General features: G+C 39.9%; 1 protein-coding gene across 1 annotated transcript in view; it reads left to right on the top strand.

Annotated features, from left to right (window-relative positions):
• Positions 1 to 17,403, top strand: part of LOC105032245 (probable ubiquitin conjugation factor E4) — a 30,696-nt gene extending 13,293 nt beyond the window's left edge. The window contains exons 6-16 of the mRNA XM_010906630.4: positions 149 to 352; positions 485 to 597; positions 711 to 825; positions 974 to 1,063; positions 1,175 to 1,378; positions 1,506 to 1,601; positions 2,084 to 2,206; positions 2,348 to 2,440; positions 2,547 to 2,711; positions 16,661 to 16,750; positions 16,843 to 17,403. Coding sequence (XP_010904932.1) covers positions 149 to 352; positions 485 to 597; positions 711 to 825; positions 974 to 1,063; positions 1,175 to 1,378; positions 1,506 to 1,601; positions 2,084 to 2,206; positions 2,348 to 2,440; positions 2,547 to 2,711; positions 16,661 to 16,750; positions 16,843 to 17,016 — 1,467 coding nt within the window. The 3' untranslated portion in view covers positions 17,017 to 17,403. The remainder of the gene's footprint in view (positions 1 to 148; positions 353 to 484; positions 598 to 710; positions 826 to 973; positions 1,064 to 1,174; positions 1,379 to 1,505; positions 1,602 to 2,083; positions 2,207 to 2,347; positions 2,441 to 2,546; positions 2,712 to 16,660; positions 16,751 to 16,842) is intronic.
• Positions 17,404 to 21,246: the final 3,843 nt, after the last annotated feature.

Genomic DNA, 21,246 nt, shown 5'->3' with positions numbered 1-21,246 from the left:
ATAGTTTCTTTTATTGAAGTGTGGTTCTAGTTGTTGTTATTACTTGCTGGCTTAACACACACATGATATCTTAACTCACTTTTCAGAGTAGTTGTTACTGGTCAGCACAAATCCATGTGATGCCTGATTATGCATCTTTTTATTGAAGGATGGGACACTGCTTCAACGCGCGCTATCTTTCTACAGATTAATGGTTGTGTGGTTGGTTGGTCTAGTTGGTGGATTTAAAATGCCATTGCCATCAAAATGCCCTATGGAATTTGCATGCATCCCAGAGCATTTTGTTGATGATGCAGTGGATTTACTTATTTTAACTTCTCGAATCCCAAGAGCTTTGGAAGGAGTTGTGTTGGTGGGTTTCCTTCTAAACTTTTTCAATATGTCTATTTTTTTCTTTATAGGAGAGGATTTTTGTATTAATTTCTCATACCTTTCAAATCATGATGTGGTACTCAGAGTTCATGTTCTACTAATTTTCCACCAGGATGATTTTTTGAATTTTATTATCATGTTCATGGCAAGTCCATCTTATGTCAAAAATCCTTATCTGAGAGCCAAGATGGTTGAAGTATTGAATTGCTGGATGCCGCAAAGAAGGTGGATCACTTTATTTCCATTACATTGAATGCTAAGATGCATGATTTATTTACTTAGTTGAGTTTGTGGGTGAATGTTGCTTATGTAACTATTTTGTTTCTTTGACCTTCCAGTGGCTTATCTTCTACAGCCTCCCTTTTTGAAGGGCATCAATTATCTCTTGACTATTTAGTTAGAAATCTTCTAAAACTTTATGTGGACATTGAATTTACTGGCTCTCATACACAGGTGAAAATTTTACAGTTTGTATTTTTTGTAATTTACAGAATAGGTTTCACATTTCTTTATTCACATTATGATTTTTTATTGGCCCAAATCATAAGAGAGAACTGTTTTCTTTCTTGCTTGTTCATTTGCTTGTATCATACTTGTGCAGTTCTTTGATAAGTTCACCATTCGCCACAATATTGCTGAACTTCTAGAATATCTGTGGAATGTGCCTAGTCATCGCAATACATGGAGACAAGTAAGATGACCCTCTTGGTAGTAGTTCTATGGTACATTCCGATTTTATTATTAAATATTGGACATTTACCCATGCTGCGGCATTTTAATTTCTTTCTGTATAATGATACAGATCGCTAGAGAAGAGGAGAAGGGAGTTTATTTGAATTTTTTGAATTTCCTTATCAATGATAGCATTTATCTTCTTGATGAGAGTTTAAATAAAATTCTTGAACTCAAAGAAATAGAAGCAGAAATGGCTGATTCTGCAGAATGGGAAAGAAGGCCAGCTCAAGAGAGGGAGGAGAGAATGCGTCTGTTTCATTCACGAGAAAATGTGAGATTTTAATTAGTTTTCATAGATCTTCTTTTTGTTGACAAGCATATTTTATCTCCATGCTTTATGTGAACTTTGCTATAGATGACAGACATTGCCTTACACATTTACGACATGATGCTACCAGATTGTTCGATTTGATATGAAGTTGGCAAATGAGGATGTTGGGATGCTTGCATTCACATCCGAACAAATTCCTGCTCCTTTTCTTCTTCCAGAAATGGTGATCTACTTATACTAACACATGTTCATTCTTTTAGTCCAATGATTCTTGAAGCTGAAGTCAACCAATTAATTGGAATCTTGTTGTTCTCCATGCATATATTTATTTTTTCCTGCTTCTTCAAGACATGTACTTTTCACTGGAGAGTAAACTGGCTGCCTCGTAGAGACCAATCAGAAGTTGTAACTAGAAATATTTCATATTTTATGCCCAGATCCACCTCGTAGCAGCTGATCACACTCAACATCTAAATAACATAAATCAACTGCTTGAAACCTAATCTTCTTCTGGTTGTTATTTTAACTGGTATTCTAATTTTCTAATTTGTAGATCCTGATAAATTTAACAGTCTTCTCCCATCTTCTTTTGTCTTGACTTGTATATATTTTTCATTTCATATTCTGTAGTACAGCATCAAGCTAAAATCTTCTTTTTCATGTTATGCATGAATAAATTTTGCATCTGTTGTCTCCTCATTTCAGGTAGAAAGGGTGGCAAGCATGTTGAACTACTTCCTTCTACAACTTGCTGGCCCTCAACGAAAATCTCTTAGTGTGAGAGATCCAGAAAAATATGAGTTTAGACCAAAGCAATTGCTAAAGCAAGTTAGTATCAAGAAGACCTTGGTGCTTTTACATTTGAATCTTCATCCAATCTCTTACATAATTGACTAATAGTGTGCAAATAGAACTAGCTTGTTTTCTTATTCTGAATAAGAACTTAATCTGTGAATGGTTCATTGGAAGATTGCCAAGATATATGTTCATATTGCAAGGGGTGACAAGGAAAAAATCTTTCCAGCTGCAATCTCAAAGGATGGGCGCTCTTATAATGAGAAAGTATGTCTGTAGAGGAGCTGTTATTGTCTGCACAAAATTATGCCATAAATCAACCTTTTTATGCCTAGTAATAGTGTGTGTTCTGATAGCTTTCACTTTGCTGCAGCTATTTGCTTCTGCAGCTGATATTTTATGGAAAATTGGCGAAGATGGAAGGATCGTTCAGGAATTTGTTCAGCTTGGTGTTAAAGCCAAAGAAGCAGCTTCTGAAGCAATGGATGCTGAGGCTGCCCTTGGGGAGATACCTGATGAATTCCTAGACCCAATCCAGGTACATGTTTTCTTTATCCAAGACATATATATGTAAGCTCATACAAGAAACCAAAATGCATGTTTTTATACAAATCTATTGCAGTTTGCTTCTATTACCCCTATGAAATAGATCTTTAGGCTGGAAAGCATGTTCTTATTCTGGTACATAGTTTACATACCTGCAAGGCTGCAACCATGTGAAAGCTACCTTTTTTGAATTTTAACTTTAGTTTACAGATTTCGTCTGTTTCTAATAGGCTAACTTTATGGATTAACATATGATCCTTCAATTTGGGAAAAAGGAGGTTTGATCTCAACCTTACATTATCTTCTGTAAATTACAAAGACAACTATGGGCAAGATAGGGGCTTACAATAAAACCTAGAAGCCCAAATGGTATGCAAGAAACCTAATTCATCAATTGTACAATTTAGGCTCACACAATCAGGTTGAAACCCTCCAAGCTGCTTCTAGATTAACGAGTAGTCTAGACTAGGAAGAAAAAGTTTAACAATGAGCTCTATTCATCATGGGACAAATGAGAAGTGAAACAAGAAATATTATACAAACTTTTAAGGTTTCACAAATGTCTACTTGAACCACGGGAGTATTCTTCAGATCCAAAAATAGTACTGCAATGGCAAGAACATTTTTGAAAATCTTCTATACTCATTTCTAGTTTGCTTTTTTCCCCTTCTCAAATATTGATTTAATTCACCACTTTGCACTGAAGCTAATATTTGCATCCTGTGGTCATCTCAGTTAAATTAGCCAATTCATACGAACCATGAATTTTTAAAATTAAGATAATTTAATTCATATCGATCTTTTATTTATTATGTATAGAGTGTAGATGTCTTTTGGATAGTGCTTTGGTTTTTTTGGATAAGGAACTAAAACCTTTACTTGAACTTATAGGACAATGGACAAGAGAATTATGAAGCCTCATGTTCTAAACTATTTTGCCGTTGTAGGTTGACTGGAGGTTGGAAACATTCTTGTAAAAAGATGAATAATATTCTTTGTTTGTGATCATGAATATCTTCTTATCTATTATACCAACTTTTGAAGATTTTTTTTAGTTGTCAAGGAACAAAATATGTAGACCTATCATCCAGCAAGTATATTAGATTGTTGAATATTTAATTGGAATAACCCATTTAGTTGGCTAGTTGGTTTATTTAATGTGGTTGCAATGTCTTCTTAAGGAATATATTGAACTTCCTCACCATGGTAACTGTCATAGGGCCAATTCTTGCATCAAAATTTTTCGCAAGAACTTTAGCCTTGTGCGGCATTGGACGCCTCATCTAGTCAGCCAACTCACAAGCCCTGCCCCAAGGATTGCAGCACCAAGCCAAACAAAAGCAAATACTTAAGGCATATAGGGAGAATTACACACATCTCTTTATTGCAATTTCCACAATCTGAATACAAGAGATCCACCTAAAGTCTCTAAATCTCATTAAGGAGGTGCTCCCATGGCTTGCTGCAAATGGTCAGCGAGCATGAATATTAATAGAGACTGTGGACAACTCCCCTAACTACTGGGAACTTTTCAAAATCGCTGCCAACTATTATCAACCGCTCCAAGAAGTTGAGACAACTGCTCCAATGAGTTTGGAACTGCTAGAAAACCATCTAGCACCTGGAAGCGAGTCCCCTTGCACATGCTTGCGTGTACCTTAGCATGAGTCCCGCATCCCACAGCACGTCTGGCCATGAGTCCCACTTACTATGTCCGTGCATCCCATCGTGCATGCCTATGTGACATGCTGTGCACCTAGCTGCATATCTTGCAGCATGCACCTGTATGTCCCACTGTGCGTGCCCACACGTCTTGCAGTGCATGGCCATGCATCTCATTGTCCGGGGTCACCTGTCCTACTGTGCACACTTAGACTTGTGCATTCGCCCGATTCAGCACATGTCTGCTTGTGCCGATCCTTTGCACGTGCCTTTGCCCATCTTCACACATGCTTATCTTTTCCGACCATCCGAGCATCAGACCAGTTGATGGTGTCTTGTTGCAGGAGAGCTCTAGCCACGCTTCTGCCCATCCAATGTTGGCACGGCAAAGGCACCAGTCCCCGCTAATCTGTGTAAGCCACTAGTAAGGGTCTAACAAACCACCTCCATTCGAAGAGCCCGACATCCTCGGAAAGGTGTGACAAGTACTCTTGAATCTTCTCTCCAAATTGCCACCATGCTCTCTTTCTCCTAGCTAGCCTCGCTTTCTGGTTCTTTTTTCCACTGAACCAAATATTCTGTCTTTCTATTCTTTTTGCTTTGTCCTAATGTGCGGTGGTCCAATATCTCTTCCACCTTATTAGGCTGCTGCTTTGTGGTGGATGGGGTATGCTGCACTTACTTTCATGGAGGATCTGTATCTTCATAATAAGATTTTAAGCAATTAAGAAGTTAAATGTACCTTCAATCTCTTTGGCAAATGCAATCGATATGTTACATTCCCAATCTTCACTATTTCAAAAGGGCCATCATACCTTGGGATTAGACCCTAATGGTGTGAGTTTAGGTGTGGCGCTCTCAAGTCTTGAGAATATAAGAAGAAAGGCCAAGGGAAGAAGAGAGCAAACCAGCAGAGAAATCAGTTTGGATAGTAGAGCTTCAGCAACTTAGTCGACTCACCCTGATACTAGATCGACTAAGTTTTAGGTGGGTCGACCCAATTCAGAGGTGGGTCAACTAGATATTAGGGAGGTTGCAGGACAGAGAGCTAAGTTTCAGGAGTTTTTGTTCGGCACGCAACTGAGTCGACTCAATCCAGAAGTGGATTGACTCAGTGGCAGGTGAGTTGACTCAATTCTAGATGAGTTGACTAACTGCAGAAGAGAACAGAGAGTACAAATTTCGGATGTCTATGGGTAAAACTGTAGTTAGTCGATCCAATTTGGGATTAGGTCGATTCAGTGATTGAAGTAAGTCGACTTAGTCCCAGCTGAGCGACTCAGTTTCACGGGTTCAAAATTGTATGTAGATCTGTTTGGGTTTGGGAGTTTTTCTTTGAGCTTGGGGCTTGATCCTATTGTATAGTACATATACAGGAGAATAGATCAAGGTTGTGTAATGCCGAATGCATTGCAATAAAGCTTTTTTTCTCCCAGAAACACTTTTTTTTTCTCTTTCAAATCCACTTGTGTGTGCTTTCGCATTCAATCTAGGTGTTCATCCTTTGTTGCTGGCCGATCATCAGATCCCACGTCAGTCCGTTAGAGGGTCTGAATTTCCAACATCTAGTATCAGAGCGGTGTTGCGTGGAGGAAAGGAAGAAGCCTAGGATTCCTGCATCCAGGATTTGCTACACCAGATTTTATCCTAAATCTTCTTGTCTTCTTTGTAGTTGTCTCCTATTTGAGGTGGAGAATTATTACATGGAGAAGTGATACAGAAGATTGGTAAGAGGATCTAGGGCATATAAGATCTTCTTGGAAGGATTGTTTTTTGTTGGTGTGTGATTGCAGAAGGGTGTTAGGATTGCTTGTGGCTTGCTTGTAGTCATGGTGCCAAGCAGATTCAAAGTAGATTTTGAGAAGTTCGATGGCAAGGGCAACTTTATCCTGTGGCAACAAAGGATAAAAAATTTGTTGGTTCAGCAGAGGATCTACAAGATCTTGGTTAGGGAAAAATCAGATAGGATCAGTACTGAGGATTGGGAAGAGTTGGAGGAGATTGCTTTGAATACTATCAGGATATGCTTGGCCGATCAGGTATTACCCAAGATTTATGCAGAGACCACGGCAAAGGGGGTCAGGACGAGACTGAAGAATACTTACATGGGGAAGAACATGACCAATAAGCTGTGGTTGAAGAAGCAGTTTTACAGTCTGAGGATGCACGAAGGAGATCTTGTCGCCTATATTCAGAAGTTCAATCAGGCTTGTTCTGAGGTGATGAGCTTGGATGTGAAGATTGATGAGAAAGATCAGGCCCTGTTGTTACTTTGTTCTCTCCCAGGTTCTTATGACGGTCTCATAACAATCTTAGTTTATGGGAAGGAGATCTTAAACTATGAAGAGGTTGTTGGTGTGCTCAGATCCAACGAGCAAAGGGAGAAGATCTGCAAAGGAGATTCTAGCTCTAAGGTCTTGGCTGTGAATGAGAGACAGAAAAGATCAAAGGTGAAGGCTAGGAATAAGTTCAAGGGTAGGTCTAAATCTTGGGATCAGAGGAAGAATTTGACTTGTTACAAGTGTCGTCAGCCTGGACACTTTAGGAGGAATTGTTTTCTTTTGAAGTCAGAAAAGGGGAAGGCCAGCAAGGATGATGATACAGCATCTGTGAGCAGTGGAGAAGACTTGCTGGTTGTATCAGATGGATCCACAGGGGGTGATACTACGTGGACGTTAGGTTCAGCATGTTCACACCACTATACTTCTCATCGGGAGTGGTTTGCTACCTATCAGAAGATCGATGAAGTGTCAGTCTTGGAGATGATCATCTTTGTAAGGTGGCCGGAGTTGGCATAATTAGGGTGAGAATGTACAACGGGATCATCTGTATATTATCTAATTCAAGCATGTACCTAAATTAAAGAAAAATCTGATTTCTTTTGGTTACTTGGAGGAGCAAGATTATGCTTTTAGTAGTTAGGCTGGGAGTGGATGCTTGAAGATTTCCAAGGGAGCTTTAGTGGTGATGAGAGGTAGAAGATTGAGTAACAATCTTTACAGAACGGAGGGCTCAGTTATCAGTGATAGTGCAAAGGTGCTAGTAGCGGTACAGGAGGTGCAACTTTTATATTGGCTGTGGCACTATTGGATGGGTCACATGAGTGACCGAGGGCTCATAGAGCTAAGCAGAAGAGGGATGATCCCAGTCCTGAAGGAGGGTACTGAATTATGTGAGCCGTGCATCTTTGGCAAACAGCATAGAGTGAAGTTTTCCCACAGTACCAAATGAAGCGAAGGAGCACTTGATTTAGTGCACTCGGATGTTTGGGGACCTGCTCCTGTATCAGCTAGAGGTAAGGCAAAGTATTTTGTCACTTTCATTAATGGCTACTTAAGGAAGGTGTGGGTTTATCTGATTAAGGAGAAATCAGATGTGTTTGTCCAGTTCAGAGCTTGGAGAGCTGAGTAGAAAAGGAGTCAGAGAGACAGGTGAAGTGCTTGAGATCAGACAATGAAGGGGAGTATAGTAGCTTAGAGTTTAGGAGGTACTGTGAGAAAAATGGCATCAAACGTCATTACACAGTGAAGATGACCCTCCAGCAGAATAGTGTCGCGAAAGGATGAATCGGACATTAATGGAGAAGGCATGGAGTTTGAGGCTGCAGACATCACTTCTAAAGTTTTTTTGAGGTGATGCCATAATTTTCTTATTTTCTTATTAACAGGTCCCCTCATCGCAAGCTGAATGGAGGTATTTTAGAGGAGGTTTGGAGTGGAAAGAAGGTGGAGCTTGGCCATCTGAAGGTTTTCGATTGCCCAGCCTATGCACATGTGGAGGCAACCGAACGAAGTAAGTTGGATCCAAAATCTTAGAAGCTGATCTTCATTGGATATCCACAAGGAGTTAAGGGCTATCTACTGTGGAATTCTCAGTTACAGAAGCCAGTGATCAGTAGGGATGTTATTTTCGATGAGGAGCATCTTGGACAAGTTTGAGGGTACAGGTAAATCTGGAGAAGTGAAGCTGGATTGTGATGGTCTATTAGAGGCAGATGGCATGCAATCTACATTTACCTATAGGAGTATTCCTGTTGAGGTGGAGCTGGGTAGGAGAGGACTTACTCAGGTGGACCAGTATGGAGGGCTAGCTATTCAGGTGGAGTTGCAGGAGGAGCCCCAAAATTCAGGCAGGAGGAATGTGCCAGTGGAAGTGGCGTTGTACAAACCCCAGCATACCATCAGAAGACCTATCAGATATGGCATTGATGAGGCTATCTCCTATGCTCTCATCACTACCAATGGAGATCCAGAAAATTATACAAGAGGCCATGGAGAGAAGACCATGAGTCATGGATGTAGGCCATGATGGAGATGGAATCATTGAAAAAAATCAGACATGATAGTTGGTGGATCTTTCAGAAGGTGCTCAGCCTATAGGCTCAAAGTGGGTATTCACTAAGAAAGAAACACCTTCCGAACAAGATAGAGTCAGATTCAAGTCAAGGCTGGTAGGAAAGGGATACAGAGGGAAGGGATTGACTACATTGAAATTTTTTCTCCTGTGGTGCGTCACACTTCGATTCGGGTATTGTTGTCATTGGTGGCATAGTATGATATAGAATTGGAGCAGATGGACGTAAAGACAGTTTTCCTTCACGAGACTTTGGAGGAGAGGATCTACATGAGGTAACCAGATGGTTTCATGGAGATTGGACAGGAGGATAAGGTGTGTTTATTCAGGAGGTCATTGTATGGCCTGAAATAATCCCCTCGTTAGTGGTATAGATTTGATAGTTTTGTTTTGAGTCTGGGGTTTATAAGATGTGAACATGATTGCTGTGTCTATGTTAAGGACATAGATGAAGAGGATGCTCTGTATCTACTGTTGTATATAGATGATATGCTCATAGCCAATAGAAGCATAGAGGCTATGACAAGGCTGAAACGAGCATTATCATCAGAGTTTGAGATGAAGGATCTGGGTCCAGCCAAGAAAATCCTTGGAATGGAGATTTGCAGGGATGGATGCAAAGGAGTGCTCCATTTGTCACAAGGAGGGTATGTCCAGAAGGTTCTAGAGAAGTTTGAGATAGAGAAGGCCAAATCTATTAAGACACTATTGTCAAGCTACTTATCTTTCTCCAAGTATCAAAGCTCCCAATCAGAAGAGGAGAGAGTATATGGATAGAGTTCCTTATGCAAATGTTATAGGCAGTATGATGGATACTATGGTGTGCTGTAGATCAGATATAGCACATGCAGTGAGCTTGGTTAGCAGATACATGGCTAACTCTGAGAAGGAGCACTAGAAAGCATTGAAGTGGATATTGAGGTATCTACAGGGAACAAGAGACTATGGTCTGGTTTTTGGTGGGCAGCCGGGAGGATTTGAGGAAAACTCTAGGGAGATATATGAAGGTTCGGGTCCTCTGGAAGGATTTGTGGATGCAAACTATGCTGGAGATCTTGATACAAAGAGGTCTACTACGGGATACCTCTTCTGCATGTTTGGTGGACCGGTGTCTTAGAGATCAACCCTTCAACCAATCACGGCCTTTTCTACTATAGAGGCCGAGTATATTAGAATTACAGAGGCTGCGAAAGAATCTCTTTGGCTTAGAAGGCTAATTGTTAAGATAGGGGTAGAGCAAAGCAAGGTGATACTGTATAGTGACAGTCAAAGTGTTCTGCAGCTGGTAGAGCAGAGCAAGCTGATTGTCTATCATGCTAGGATAAAGCATATAGACATACGATACCACAAGATTAGAGAGCTGGTGGAGGAGGGTGAAGTGGAGCCGATGAAGGTCCATACTAAGGAGAATTAGTCGGATGCACTCACGAAGGTCCTCCTTAGAGATAGCTTTCAGATGTGTGTAGCACGGATGGGTTTGCAGAGAAAAGTTGAGTTCATAAGGACTTGGAGCACCAAGATAGAGAATATGAGCTCAGGTGTGGTGCTCCCAAGCTTTGGGAACATGAGAAGAAGGGAGCAAGCCAGTAGAAAAACCAGTCTGGATAGCAGAGTTTCATCAACTTAGTCAACTCACCTTGATATTGGGTCGACTAAGTTTCAAGTGGCTTGACCCAGTTTAGAGATGGGTCGATTAGGTATCAGGGAGGTTGAGGATAGAAAGCTGAGTTTCAGGAGTTTCTATCCGACATGCAATTGGGTCGACTTAGTCCAGAAGTAGGTCGACTCAGTGGTGAGTCAACGCTGTTCTGAGTGAGTTGACTAACTACGAAAGAGAACATAGAGTACAATTTTTGGGTGTCTGCGGGTAAAATTGCAGTTGATCCAATTTGGGATTGGGTCGATTCAGTGATTGAAGTGAGTCGACTCAGTCCCAGCTGAGCCGACTCAGTTTCACGAGTTCAAAACTGTATATGGGTCTGTTTGGGTTTGGGAGTTTTTCTTTGAGCTTGGAGCTTGATCCTATTGTATAGTACATATACAGGAGAATAGGTCAAGGTTGTGTAATGCTGAATGCATTGCAATAAAGCTCTTTTCTCTCAGAAATACTTTCTTCCTCTCTTTCTCTTTCGAATCCACTCGTGTGTGCTTTCGCATTCAATCCAGATGTTCATCCTTTGTTGCTGGCTAATCATCAGGTCCCACGTCGGTGCATCAGAGGATCTGAATTCCCAACAAATGGACTCTTTTATTGCTGATTTTCTTTCATATTTGAGGAGTTAGTTTCAACATCATTTTGTCTTTCGCACTAAATTCTAAGGGCGTGTGACCTTTGTTTGCGTATTTCTTCATCCTCTTTGCTTCTTTGTGGAAGCTGTTTTGTGCCTCCTTAGGCATCTCTTGTTGATTTCTAACGAACCTATATGTTGCTGGATAGATTCCTCTTTTCTGTAAAGAAATTTTTTAGAGGGTGAGAGGTTGTCGCCTGGTAGCTAATTCAAATGGACTGAATCCGATCGCAAAAGATCGATGAAGATTGTAGTAGAATTGGACCGTGCCCAGCAACTTCAACCAATTTCATTGGTTGGTTGTAACATAATACTTGAGATACTCGAACAATGCATTCATCCTTTCAGTGTGACCATTCGTCTACGGGTGATTGGCTGTGGAAAGCTTCAATTAAGATCCCATTAGTTGAAAGAGATATGTCCAGACCTTTCCAGTGAACCAAGCATCCTGATTATTGAAACTTTGAATGCAAGCCAAAATATTTCACCACATTTTGATAGAGCAAATCAGCAGGCACCTATGTCGGACATGCTTTTCGGGTTGGGATAAAAATAGCATACTTGGAGAAGCGATCGACCACCATCATGATGGATGACAATCCATCAACCTTCGAGAAGCCGCTAATGAAGTCCATGAAAATTGAAATCCATGGCCTCGTCGCAATGGGCTAAGGTTGCAGCAATCTCGCTTCTTTGCGCCTTTCCACCTTGTCTTGTTGGCACACCAGACGAGACCTGACATAGGTCTCGATGTCATCCTTTATATTCGACCATATAAATATTTGGGACAACAGAGCCATCATGTGCTCTCTTCTTGGGTGACTAGCCCATTGGAAGTCATGAGACTCTCATAAGTTGCCTCCCGAGTCTCCCACCATCAGGGACATATCGTCTGCCACCTTTTGCCATCAGCAGACCATCTTCAATCCAATATCGCCGAGCCACACCATCTCGGACTTGTTGAAGTAACTTTTGGTACCCATGATCCATCTGGATAGCATTCTGAATTTTCTGACTCAAGGCATCAGCAATTTGGTTGTGCCTACTAGGTTTATGCCTCCGCTTGAAATCATACTCAGTCAAGAATTTCTGTCAACATGCCTGTCTAGACGAAAGCTTTTTCTATATCAGAAAAAAAATATTAGCAACATTATCAGTCTTTAACATAATCTTGGTACCGAGCAAATAAACTCGCCAAGTCTGTAGGTAATGCACTACCGCCAGCATCTTTTTTTCATGGGCAGAATACTTGTGTTCTGTCTCCTTCAACTTTTAATTTTCAAAAGCAATTGGATGTCCTTGCAACAGCACGCCTTCGACGGCTTTGTTGGAAGCATCGATATGCATCTTGAATGGCCTCTCAAAATCAAACAACTTTAGCACCAGTTCTGAAGAAACAACAACCTTCAGTCCCTCGAAGGCTTTTTGGCATTTTTGCGACCATGTCTCAGGCTGATTCTTTTTCAGGAGGTCTATCAAAAGGGCAACTTTTTTAAAGTAGTCAGCCACAAACTTACGATGGTAGTTGGCTAACCCCAGAAAGCTCCTCAATTTAGCCACTTTCATTTGTGCAGTCCACTCTAAGATAGTCTGCACCTTCCTTTGGTCTATTTTCACCATGCCATTGCCCACCTCATGCCTTAGGAATTTAATTTCCTTGAGGTAGAATTCATACTCTCTTTTTACGTATAAAGTGTTCCCTCAACTGAGTAAGCACAAGTTTAAGATGCTTTAAATATTTCCAAAATGAATCACTATATATGACTCTATCATTTAAGTAAACAACTACAAAATGATTGATATAGTTATAAAATACATCATTCATGAAGTTGCAGAAAATAGCAGGTGCATTTATTAAGTTGAATGGCATAATTAGAAAAACAAACCATACCTCATGACCACAGTAGTCTTTGGTTCTCTCTGTAATTCTGATTTGCCAATATCTCGATCACAAATCTAGCTTGGTGAAGTATTCGATTTTGGACAATCATCAAACAAGTCTGAAATTAGGGGCATCGGGTACTTGTTCTTGATAGTGACTTTGTTCAGGCCTCTGTAATTTGCACACAATTTGAGAGAACCATCCTTTTTTTCTTGGAATAACATCGAAGAACCGAATGGGGCTTTGGATGGTTGAATTTTTTCCGACTATAGCAATTCTCTCAATTGCTTCTTTAATTTTGTCTAACTCTTTCAGTGATATTTCGTAGGGAGCTTTGGTAGGAGGTCTTGTGCCAAGCATAAGTTCAATGTTGTGGTCCGTAGCACATTGTGGTAGTAACCTCTTTGGCAACTTTAGGGGCATGACATCCCTGAATTCATGTAGAATTGATGCCACCTCCATTGGTACCTCTGCTGTCTCCTCTAGGCCCAACTCAATGAGAGCAGCAAAGTATGTCATTTGGCTCTTCTTCGAGTCATGGGCCATCTGCATAGCGGAGACCATCTCCACGTTAGGTTCGCGAACTTTAGCATCGGTAGGGATACTATGCCCTGCGACAAAGCAAGGCTTCTCATTGCTAATCAGCAAGCCAAATAGATGTGGCAATATGGCCATTTTGGCAGCAATAAAGAAGTCATTGCCAAGGATCATGTCGAAGTCGTCCAATGGAACCACCATCAAGTCATCTTGCCATTTGATCTGCCGACGACTACTTGGATGCCAAAGGCCATGCCCTGCATAGCCTGTGCTTAAGAATTGACAGCCTTAATCCAACTTGGGTGTTTTGTCACACTCAAGCCTAATGTGTTCACCATCTTTTCAGCCATGAAACTACAAGTGGCGTCTGTGTCCACCATTACTGAAATCTGATGTCCGTTGACTTTCATAGGTACGAACATCAGTTTGGGATGAATTTTGGCCTTCACCGTACAAATTGCACCAAGTAATTGCAGTGGTGCAACTCTTGGTGGACCATCAGAATCAAATCTGCCACTTTTGTCATCTTTTGTCATAATGGCATTGAGTTTACTTCTATTGGGATAATTTCTAGCCAAATAAGATCCATTGCAAATATAACAATCAGGATGAGGATTATCTTCATCTTCCTGTAGATGAGATCCTTCCACTTTGGCCTTTCCTTTATCTACATCTTTGGTCCTTTTGTTCCAGACGTTGTTGTATTGGATTTTCTTCTTTTGGTTCTTCTCCATAGGTCGGATCTTGCCAAAAAAATCATTGTCGGGCTTAGTGATCCAAAGACCCACCAATCCATCAACGGTAGCCAATGTGGTAGGCAAGTCTTTGACACTTTGTGTCGCAACTCCAATTGAGCCCATGGTTGGAGACCAGATAGGAAGTTGAATAACCTATTGACCTCCAACATATCCTTCATGTCTAGCATGAGGGAACTGAATTCTTTGACATATTTCTTCATCGATCTGGTTTGCCTCAGTCTCTTCAAGGAGTCCCTTGCAACCTAGTTCGTGTTGCAAGGAAGGAATTGCTCCTTCAACTCCTATTTCAGCACCTTCCACGTCTCAATGGATGGCCTAGCAGCATCTTCAGTTTTGGTTTTTCATCAGAGTTTTGCATTCGCAGCAAGATACTTGTTAGTGATTGAGATCTTTTCGGGAACTCAAGCAGCCTTGAAATATTGCTCCATATCCTATAAAATTTTTTAGATCTTTGGCACTCCGAGTATCATTGAATGGTTTTGGATCTGGAACTTTCATCTTAATCAACTTCTCCACATGAAGAGTTTTGCATCACATATTTGATCGGCTTGATGTCAAACATCATTTCTTACATCCGATGTCGTGTTGATTCATGGGAATCCTGGAGTAAAGCCACCATGGCCATCAGGTTCTCAAACCGTGTCCACAGGGTTTCGTCGAGATCAACTTGAGACACCCTAATCATTGCCTCCAACCGCATCATCCTTTCTCTAAGGGCCTCCATGTTATTTCCAGCAGTAGGTATGAGCGTCGCCCCTTCGCTTAAGTAAAATGAGGCAAGAACTTTGATGGAAATCCACCAACAGAGCACCTAAACATGGCTTTGATATCAATCGTCGTAGGGCCGATTCTTGCAATAAAAGTTCTTCGCAAGAACTTCAGTCTTGTGCTGCACTGGATGCCCTGTCCAATCAGCTTACAAGCCCCGGTCCAAGGGTTGCAACACCAAGTCAAACAAAGGCAAACACTCAAGACAGAGGAAATCACACACCTCTTTATTGCAATTCCCACAAAATCCAAATACAAGGGACCCACCCAAAGTCTCTAAATCTCACTAAGGAGACGCTCCCATGGCTTGCTACAAATGGCCAGCGAGCATGAATATTAATAGAGGCAGTGGACAACTCCTCCAACCACTGGGAGCTTTCCAAAATTGCTGCCAACCATTGTCAACCACTAGCAAGTTTAGACAATCGCTCCAAGGAGTTTGGAACTGCTGGAAAACCATCCAGCATCTGGACATGAGTCCCCTTGCGCATGGCTGCATGTCCCTTAGCATGAGTCTTGCATCCCACAGTGCGTCTGAACATGAGTCCCACTTCCTCGTCCATGCATCCCACCGCATGCTCTTGCGCAACTTGTTGCGCGCCTGGCCGCACGTCCTACAGCATGCGCCCATGCATCCTACTGCATGTCTGGTCGCACGTCTTGTAGCACATGGCCATGCATCCGACTATGCGGGGTTGCATATCCCACTGCGCACATCTTTTAGGCTTGTGTATTCATTCAATTCAATACACGCCTGCTTGTGCCGATCCTTTGCACATGCCTTTGCCACGTTCACGCATGCTCATCTCATCCGGCCATCCAAGCACCGTACCAACTGATGGTGTCTTGTTACGGCAGAGCTTCAGTCACACTCCTGCCCATCCCAGGTTGGCACAATAAAGGCACCAGTCTATGCCAACCCATGTAAGCCACTAGCAAGGGTCTAATAGTAACCTTATTGAACTTTTAGAGTGAGAAATTCTCCTATGTTTGGAGTAAAAGATTTAAGTAGACGTCCAAATCTGGTCAGTGAATACTCTCTTTAAAATGTCAGCGCATGATCTTTTTCCTTCAATTGCTTGATACAGTAGTCTTCAAGGAAAAAGGATTTGTGGATGAAGTTAACTTTTTCAGTGTGTTGTGTAATAACATAAATAAGTTTTTGAAGTTATATTGCCAATGTCATCAATGGCCTATCAGGACTAGTCCCTTAGACAAGTTTGTTGACCTGTCTTGTGAGAGTAATGATATTAATCCCCCCTCCTCACACTTAAAGAACTTAAAAGGGACACTGTTAATAGGGCACATTTTTTTTTTGGCACATAATATGACATGTCTTTTGCATTGTTATCATATCTCTGCACATCTTTGCTACTCATTGGCTTCTCTCAGCAAGGCCAACCTTGGAGACAATCAAATTAATTTTTGAATCATCTGAAAACTTTATTTAAATAAAGTTGGTCTAAGTTGCTCCTATTGTATTTATGCCTGTCAAGTTCAATATGATTGCTCTTAGCAACGCTGATCTACAGTTGTTGCTCAGTAATTCTATCTACTCTTGAGCCATGTAGTACCCAAAGTTGGAAAATGCAAAAGAATGATTCTGTTTCATATCTCTATTCTTTGTTATTTACATCTCTCCATTCTTTATTCCTTATATTACGATGCATACTGATAGAATCTCATCATGCAGTACACATTGATGAAGGATCCTGTCATCTTACCTTCATCAAGGGTGACCATAGATCGAGCGGTCATCCAGAGGCATCTGCTTAGTGATAATGTAATTCCTTTCTAAGGCTGTTTTTGCTTCTTAAGCCATCAACATTATCTCTGTTATGGTTAACATTGGAAGTTGTTATATTTTATATGCAGACTGATCCATTTAGCCGTTCCCATCTCACTCAAGACATGCTAATACCCAACACCGAGCTTAAGTTAAGAATTGAGGAATTCATCAGATCCCAGGCATTGAGGATGCATAGCCAGGGAAACTCAAACACTGGAGCCGCTGAACCAGCCGATGGTGTAACTGATATGGAAGAGTAAACCCAGAAATGTAGAAATTGGATTTGCATGGTGAAGCTAGTCATGAAAGATGAATTGAAGTTTGCTGAAGATTTAGATTTTACACAATATAGTGATGATCTTATTATCATAATGCATGGTCTGATAGCCTGCATTCCTGCTCCAAAAACTCATTTTACAGGGAGAGGGAGATAGTTTCAAGGCAAAGTTAGAAAATACTCTTTCTCGAATTATACTCAATAACATTTATGTATTGTATATGATCATTTTGGTGATCATCTGTTCCATCATTTATCCAACTGCTTATGTAAATGGAAATCAGATAAATCTAGCTACTTGCCTGTAAAAGATATTATCTAATCTCATCACTCACAATTCCCACCATAAAATGAAGAGATGTTTGTCTTCTGGTCGCTTGACAATTTTATCATATATGAAGTTGTGATGGGCTGCTGATCAACCTATTATTGGAAAAATTAACCTCCTATTAGATAATCAAATTGACCTACACGGTAAAACATTCATAGGATTTAAGGGCCTGATCCATAAAGGTGGCAACATATGAATCTTGCAGGCAGATGCAGGCATTTATCTCTACAGAAAAAACATTGAAAGCACTGACAATATTCAGTTACCAACTGGTTCATAAGCAAGGCCAGGTTGGTTAGCGATAATGTTGCCTGAAATTTACGGATTTGCAGATGACTTTTCAAGGCTTATGTTACATATATGACTATTTTGAAAATTATATTTGCTTTGTAGCTAATTGATTTGATTGTCTGAACATTTATTAGCTCTGTAAGTTTAAACAGATGCCAAGTTGTCCATCAATGTGCAGTCCTACAGTGGACTTGTTGATTTCATGCGAGTCCAAGGCAATTATCCATTGATGTTATCTCAGAGCCCATGTCATGATTTCAAGTCTCTGTTGAAGCCAGCTTTTCATTATTCCACCTGTTTGTTACAATTATCTTGAGTCTTTTCTTCTTTTGACTCATTCCTAGTTGAATCATTCCTGACCATTCTTATGCTTTTGGGTGTGGTGGTAAGTAAAATTTTGTCGCTTTGAGCAAAGCAGGCTCTCTAAGGATGTGACACTGATCACCATTCGGAACAAAGAGTCTTGTATTAGTTGAGGACTAACTTAAGTTACTAGATTAGTGTATTGACATGTAGATGAGTTTAAACAGACATTAGATTATCGGTCCTTGTGAGTTGGATCCACCCTGGTGTATTCAACAAAGTCTAAGATGTGCGGAGATGGAACTAATTTGTGCAAGGTTTATACCCCTCAAGAAGATAAGACATATTTACATCCACAGGAGACATCCAAGTGTCCAACATACCTTAGATGAGGTCTGATGTAAGCAAGACATGCTGCAAACCACTTCTTGCAATTGTATTTCCGGGTGATACCTAGTTGGAAGAATATCAATTCTTTGGGGTTGGACCATTGCCTTTTTCAGTTGAATGCTATTTCTAAAGGTTGGTGCAGCTCTGATGAATGCCTTGGCAAGAAATTAAGAGATTTATGGTCTGATGCCAAACATAGACCTCACTTCAATCAAGGAACCGAATATTCGGAAATCTCCGAACTAGGAGTGAAGATAATGTTTTTCTGAGCCACCATTATACTTTAGAAGTCAATTATGATTTACTCTTTTAGTTAGCAACCAAACTATCTTTGGAGGTCAGTTATGCTATTTTAGGAGAGGATTACTGAGGATTTTACAATGTTCTTCATCGGAGAGTATGGTCTTCCTCTCGCAGAATCAGTAGCAAGAGAGAATTGAATGCCCTTTTCATCTCAGAGAAGCTGAAACAAACTTAAAACAACAGGAAAGCAGCTTGTTTCAGAGACGAGGAGAAGTTCCATCTGCATTGATCTCATATCAAGGAATGTAATGGAAGAAAATAATTTGAAAAAAATATGGAATAATTGGTAGAATCATTTCCAATTTTGCACTGACTACAATTAAGCAGCACATCTTACAGAACAACATCAAAAAAAAAAAAAAAAAAAAAATGGAAACAACCTCATAGAATTCTCTAGTAAAATTCATATATACCTAATTGGGAAAAAAAATGCTGTCACTATATATTGCTCAAAATTACAGAATGAATGGACAACCTTATGAACTTAGATATTATGCATGATACAGGTTCTACATTGTGTCAGGAGACAAGCCTGACCCCTATCCTTTAGATCATGTATCCGTTTAATTTCCATGCCTATATTAGGTAGATGTTGTGCAATCACCATATATTTATTTACACAAATTTATGACCTAAAGGATCTGCACTTGTTACACTCAACAAGACATATGGATCATGTTTAAATTTTGATATAACATCTTTTAGCTTCTTGGAAGCTCTATATATGTTTCCAGTTGACGCATTTGGTTACCATTTACAAAAATTATGGGAGATAAGAAAACGACTTAGCTCAGAGATGGCATGGTGAGGAGTATTTTGGTTGAAGAAAAAACAGAATGGCTCTTTCTACAAAATCAGAAAAAAAAAAAACTATTCTTGCAAAAAGTGAAAATGGAATGCCATTTTTATAATATACTCCTAAATAAATTGAACTAAAATTTTGTTCAACTTTGTCATGACAAAACAGGTTCGGCAATCTCTGAATAGGCCAAGGCATCACCACTATATGATGAAGATTACTTTTTTGTAAAACATACAGCTATAATTAGAACTGCTGCAATTAGAATTGGAGAATGCAACCATTCCTTTTATTTTGTTGTCTATAATTGACAGTTGCATATATATTTGCAGTTACTTGGTCATGTGACGCAAAAACATTGGTGGTGACCCTGCAAATTCTTTGTAAAGTTACCCATGTGAAGTAGTGAATAATTTATATGTTATAACATTTGACTATAAGATGCCCAACTATTATTCAATTGATGATCACTCTGCGTAAGTAATAAGTCTTCAAAATATTCAAATATTGTTTTTAGCAATTTACTTAATGTAATTTGCAATTAGCAATGTGGATAATCAAATCCAGTCAGACACTTTATCATTCATTTAGGTCCATTAGATTACATTCATCCATCAGTTACTTAAACCTATTCTTTCCTGTTAAAAATGGTTTGTAACTGAACATACTGTCCAACTTTTGATGGATATTTTCTAGACAATTTTGCAGGAAAAATACTTCATAGTTTTCAGCAGAGATGGTAATAGAAAGTTGGATATTTTCTAGACAATTTTGCAGGAAAAATACTTCATAGTTTTCAGCAGAGATGGTAATATTCTGTTACCATCAAATAAATGAAAAGCAGATGCAAAAGATAAAAAAGAAAAGATCCTGGTACTTCCTCTCCTTTGGTAGAAGTTACTTCCGTGGCTTACTTTCTCATAAGTAGAACTTCAAGATCAATCATCTCTCTCACGCTTTTTCCTTGGTGGGCAGGACCGTTTACATTGCTTTATAATATAAAAACCGTAGGCAATCATTGTGAACTGAATCCAGAACTTTGATCCCTCCATCTCAGCTGCTATATCGGCTGCCTGGTTGGCCTTGCGTCGATAGGAGTGCGAACAAGTCAAGCTGCTCACCACCTATTTGAGCTTGACTTGGGTCTAAGCTCAATTGAACTCAGCTACTATCGAGCTTGAGTTGCAAGATACTCGACTCAAAGGCTCGTAAGTCAATTCAACTTTATATCTATTTTTAATAATATATATATACATACATACATACATCCATATACATACATACATACATATACATATATCTACACATACATATATATATACATACATATATATCTATACATACATATATATGTATACATACATACATACATATACCTCAGTTGCACACCTAGCGGTCAGTGCAAGTGGCCAAGCAATGAGGAATAGAGAAATTGTTATCATTGAGGAGATTCAAAGAAATGAAGAACCCTACTAACATGTTGAGATTTTCTGCGGGGGGCTAAAGAACAATGTCTAAACATGATAACAATTGTATACATCTTCCCACCACTGCTAATTCAGTTGGTAAACTAGAGTTGGGAATCCTCATCTCACCATCTTGGAGAAACAAATTAAAAGCACCCTCTTAGAACACACATCAGCAATGATGAATGACTTCAATGAAGAAGAAAAAAAATACTGACAAACCAGGAAGATAACCAGACATCAACACATCAATCAAAGTTTATGGGCATGAAATAGCATCATCCTCAGCACCATAGAAGCAGAGACTTTTAATCTACCAAATGTGCGTCA

Source organism: Elaeis guineensis, chromosome 15 (assembly GCF_000442705.2).
Source record: "Elaeis guineensis isolate ETL-2024a chromosome 15, EG11, whole genome shotgun sequence".
Lineage (NCBI taxonomy): Eukaryota > Viridiplantae > Streptophyta > Magnoliopsida > Arecales > Arecaceae > Elaeis > Elaeis guineensis.
This window is presented reverse-complemented; position numbering and strand designations above follow the sequence as displayed.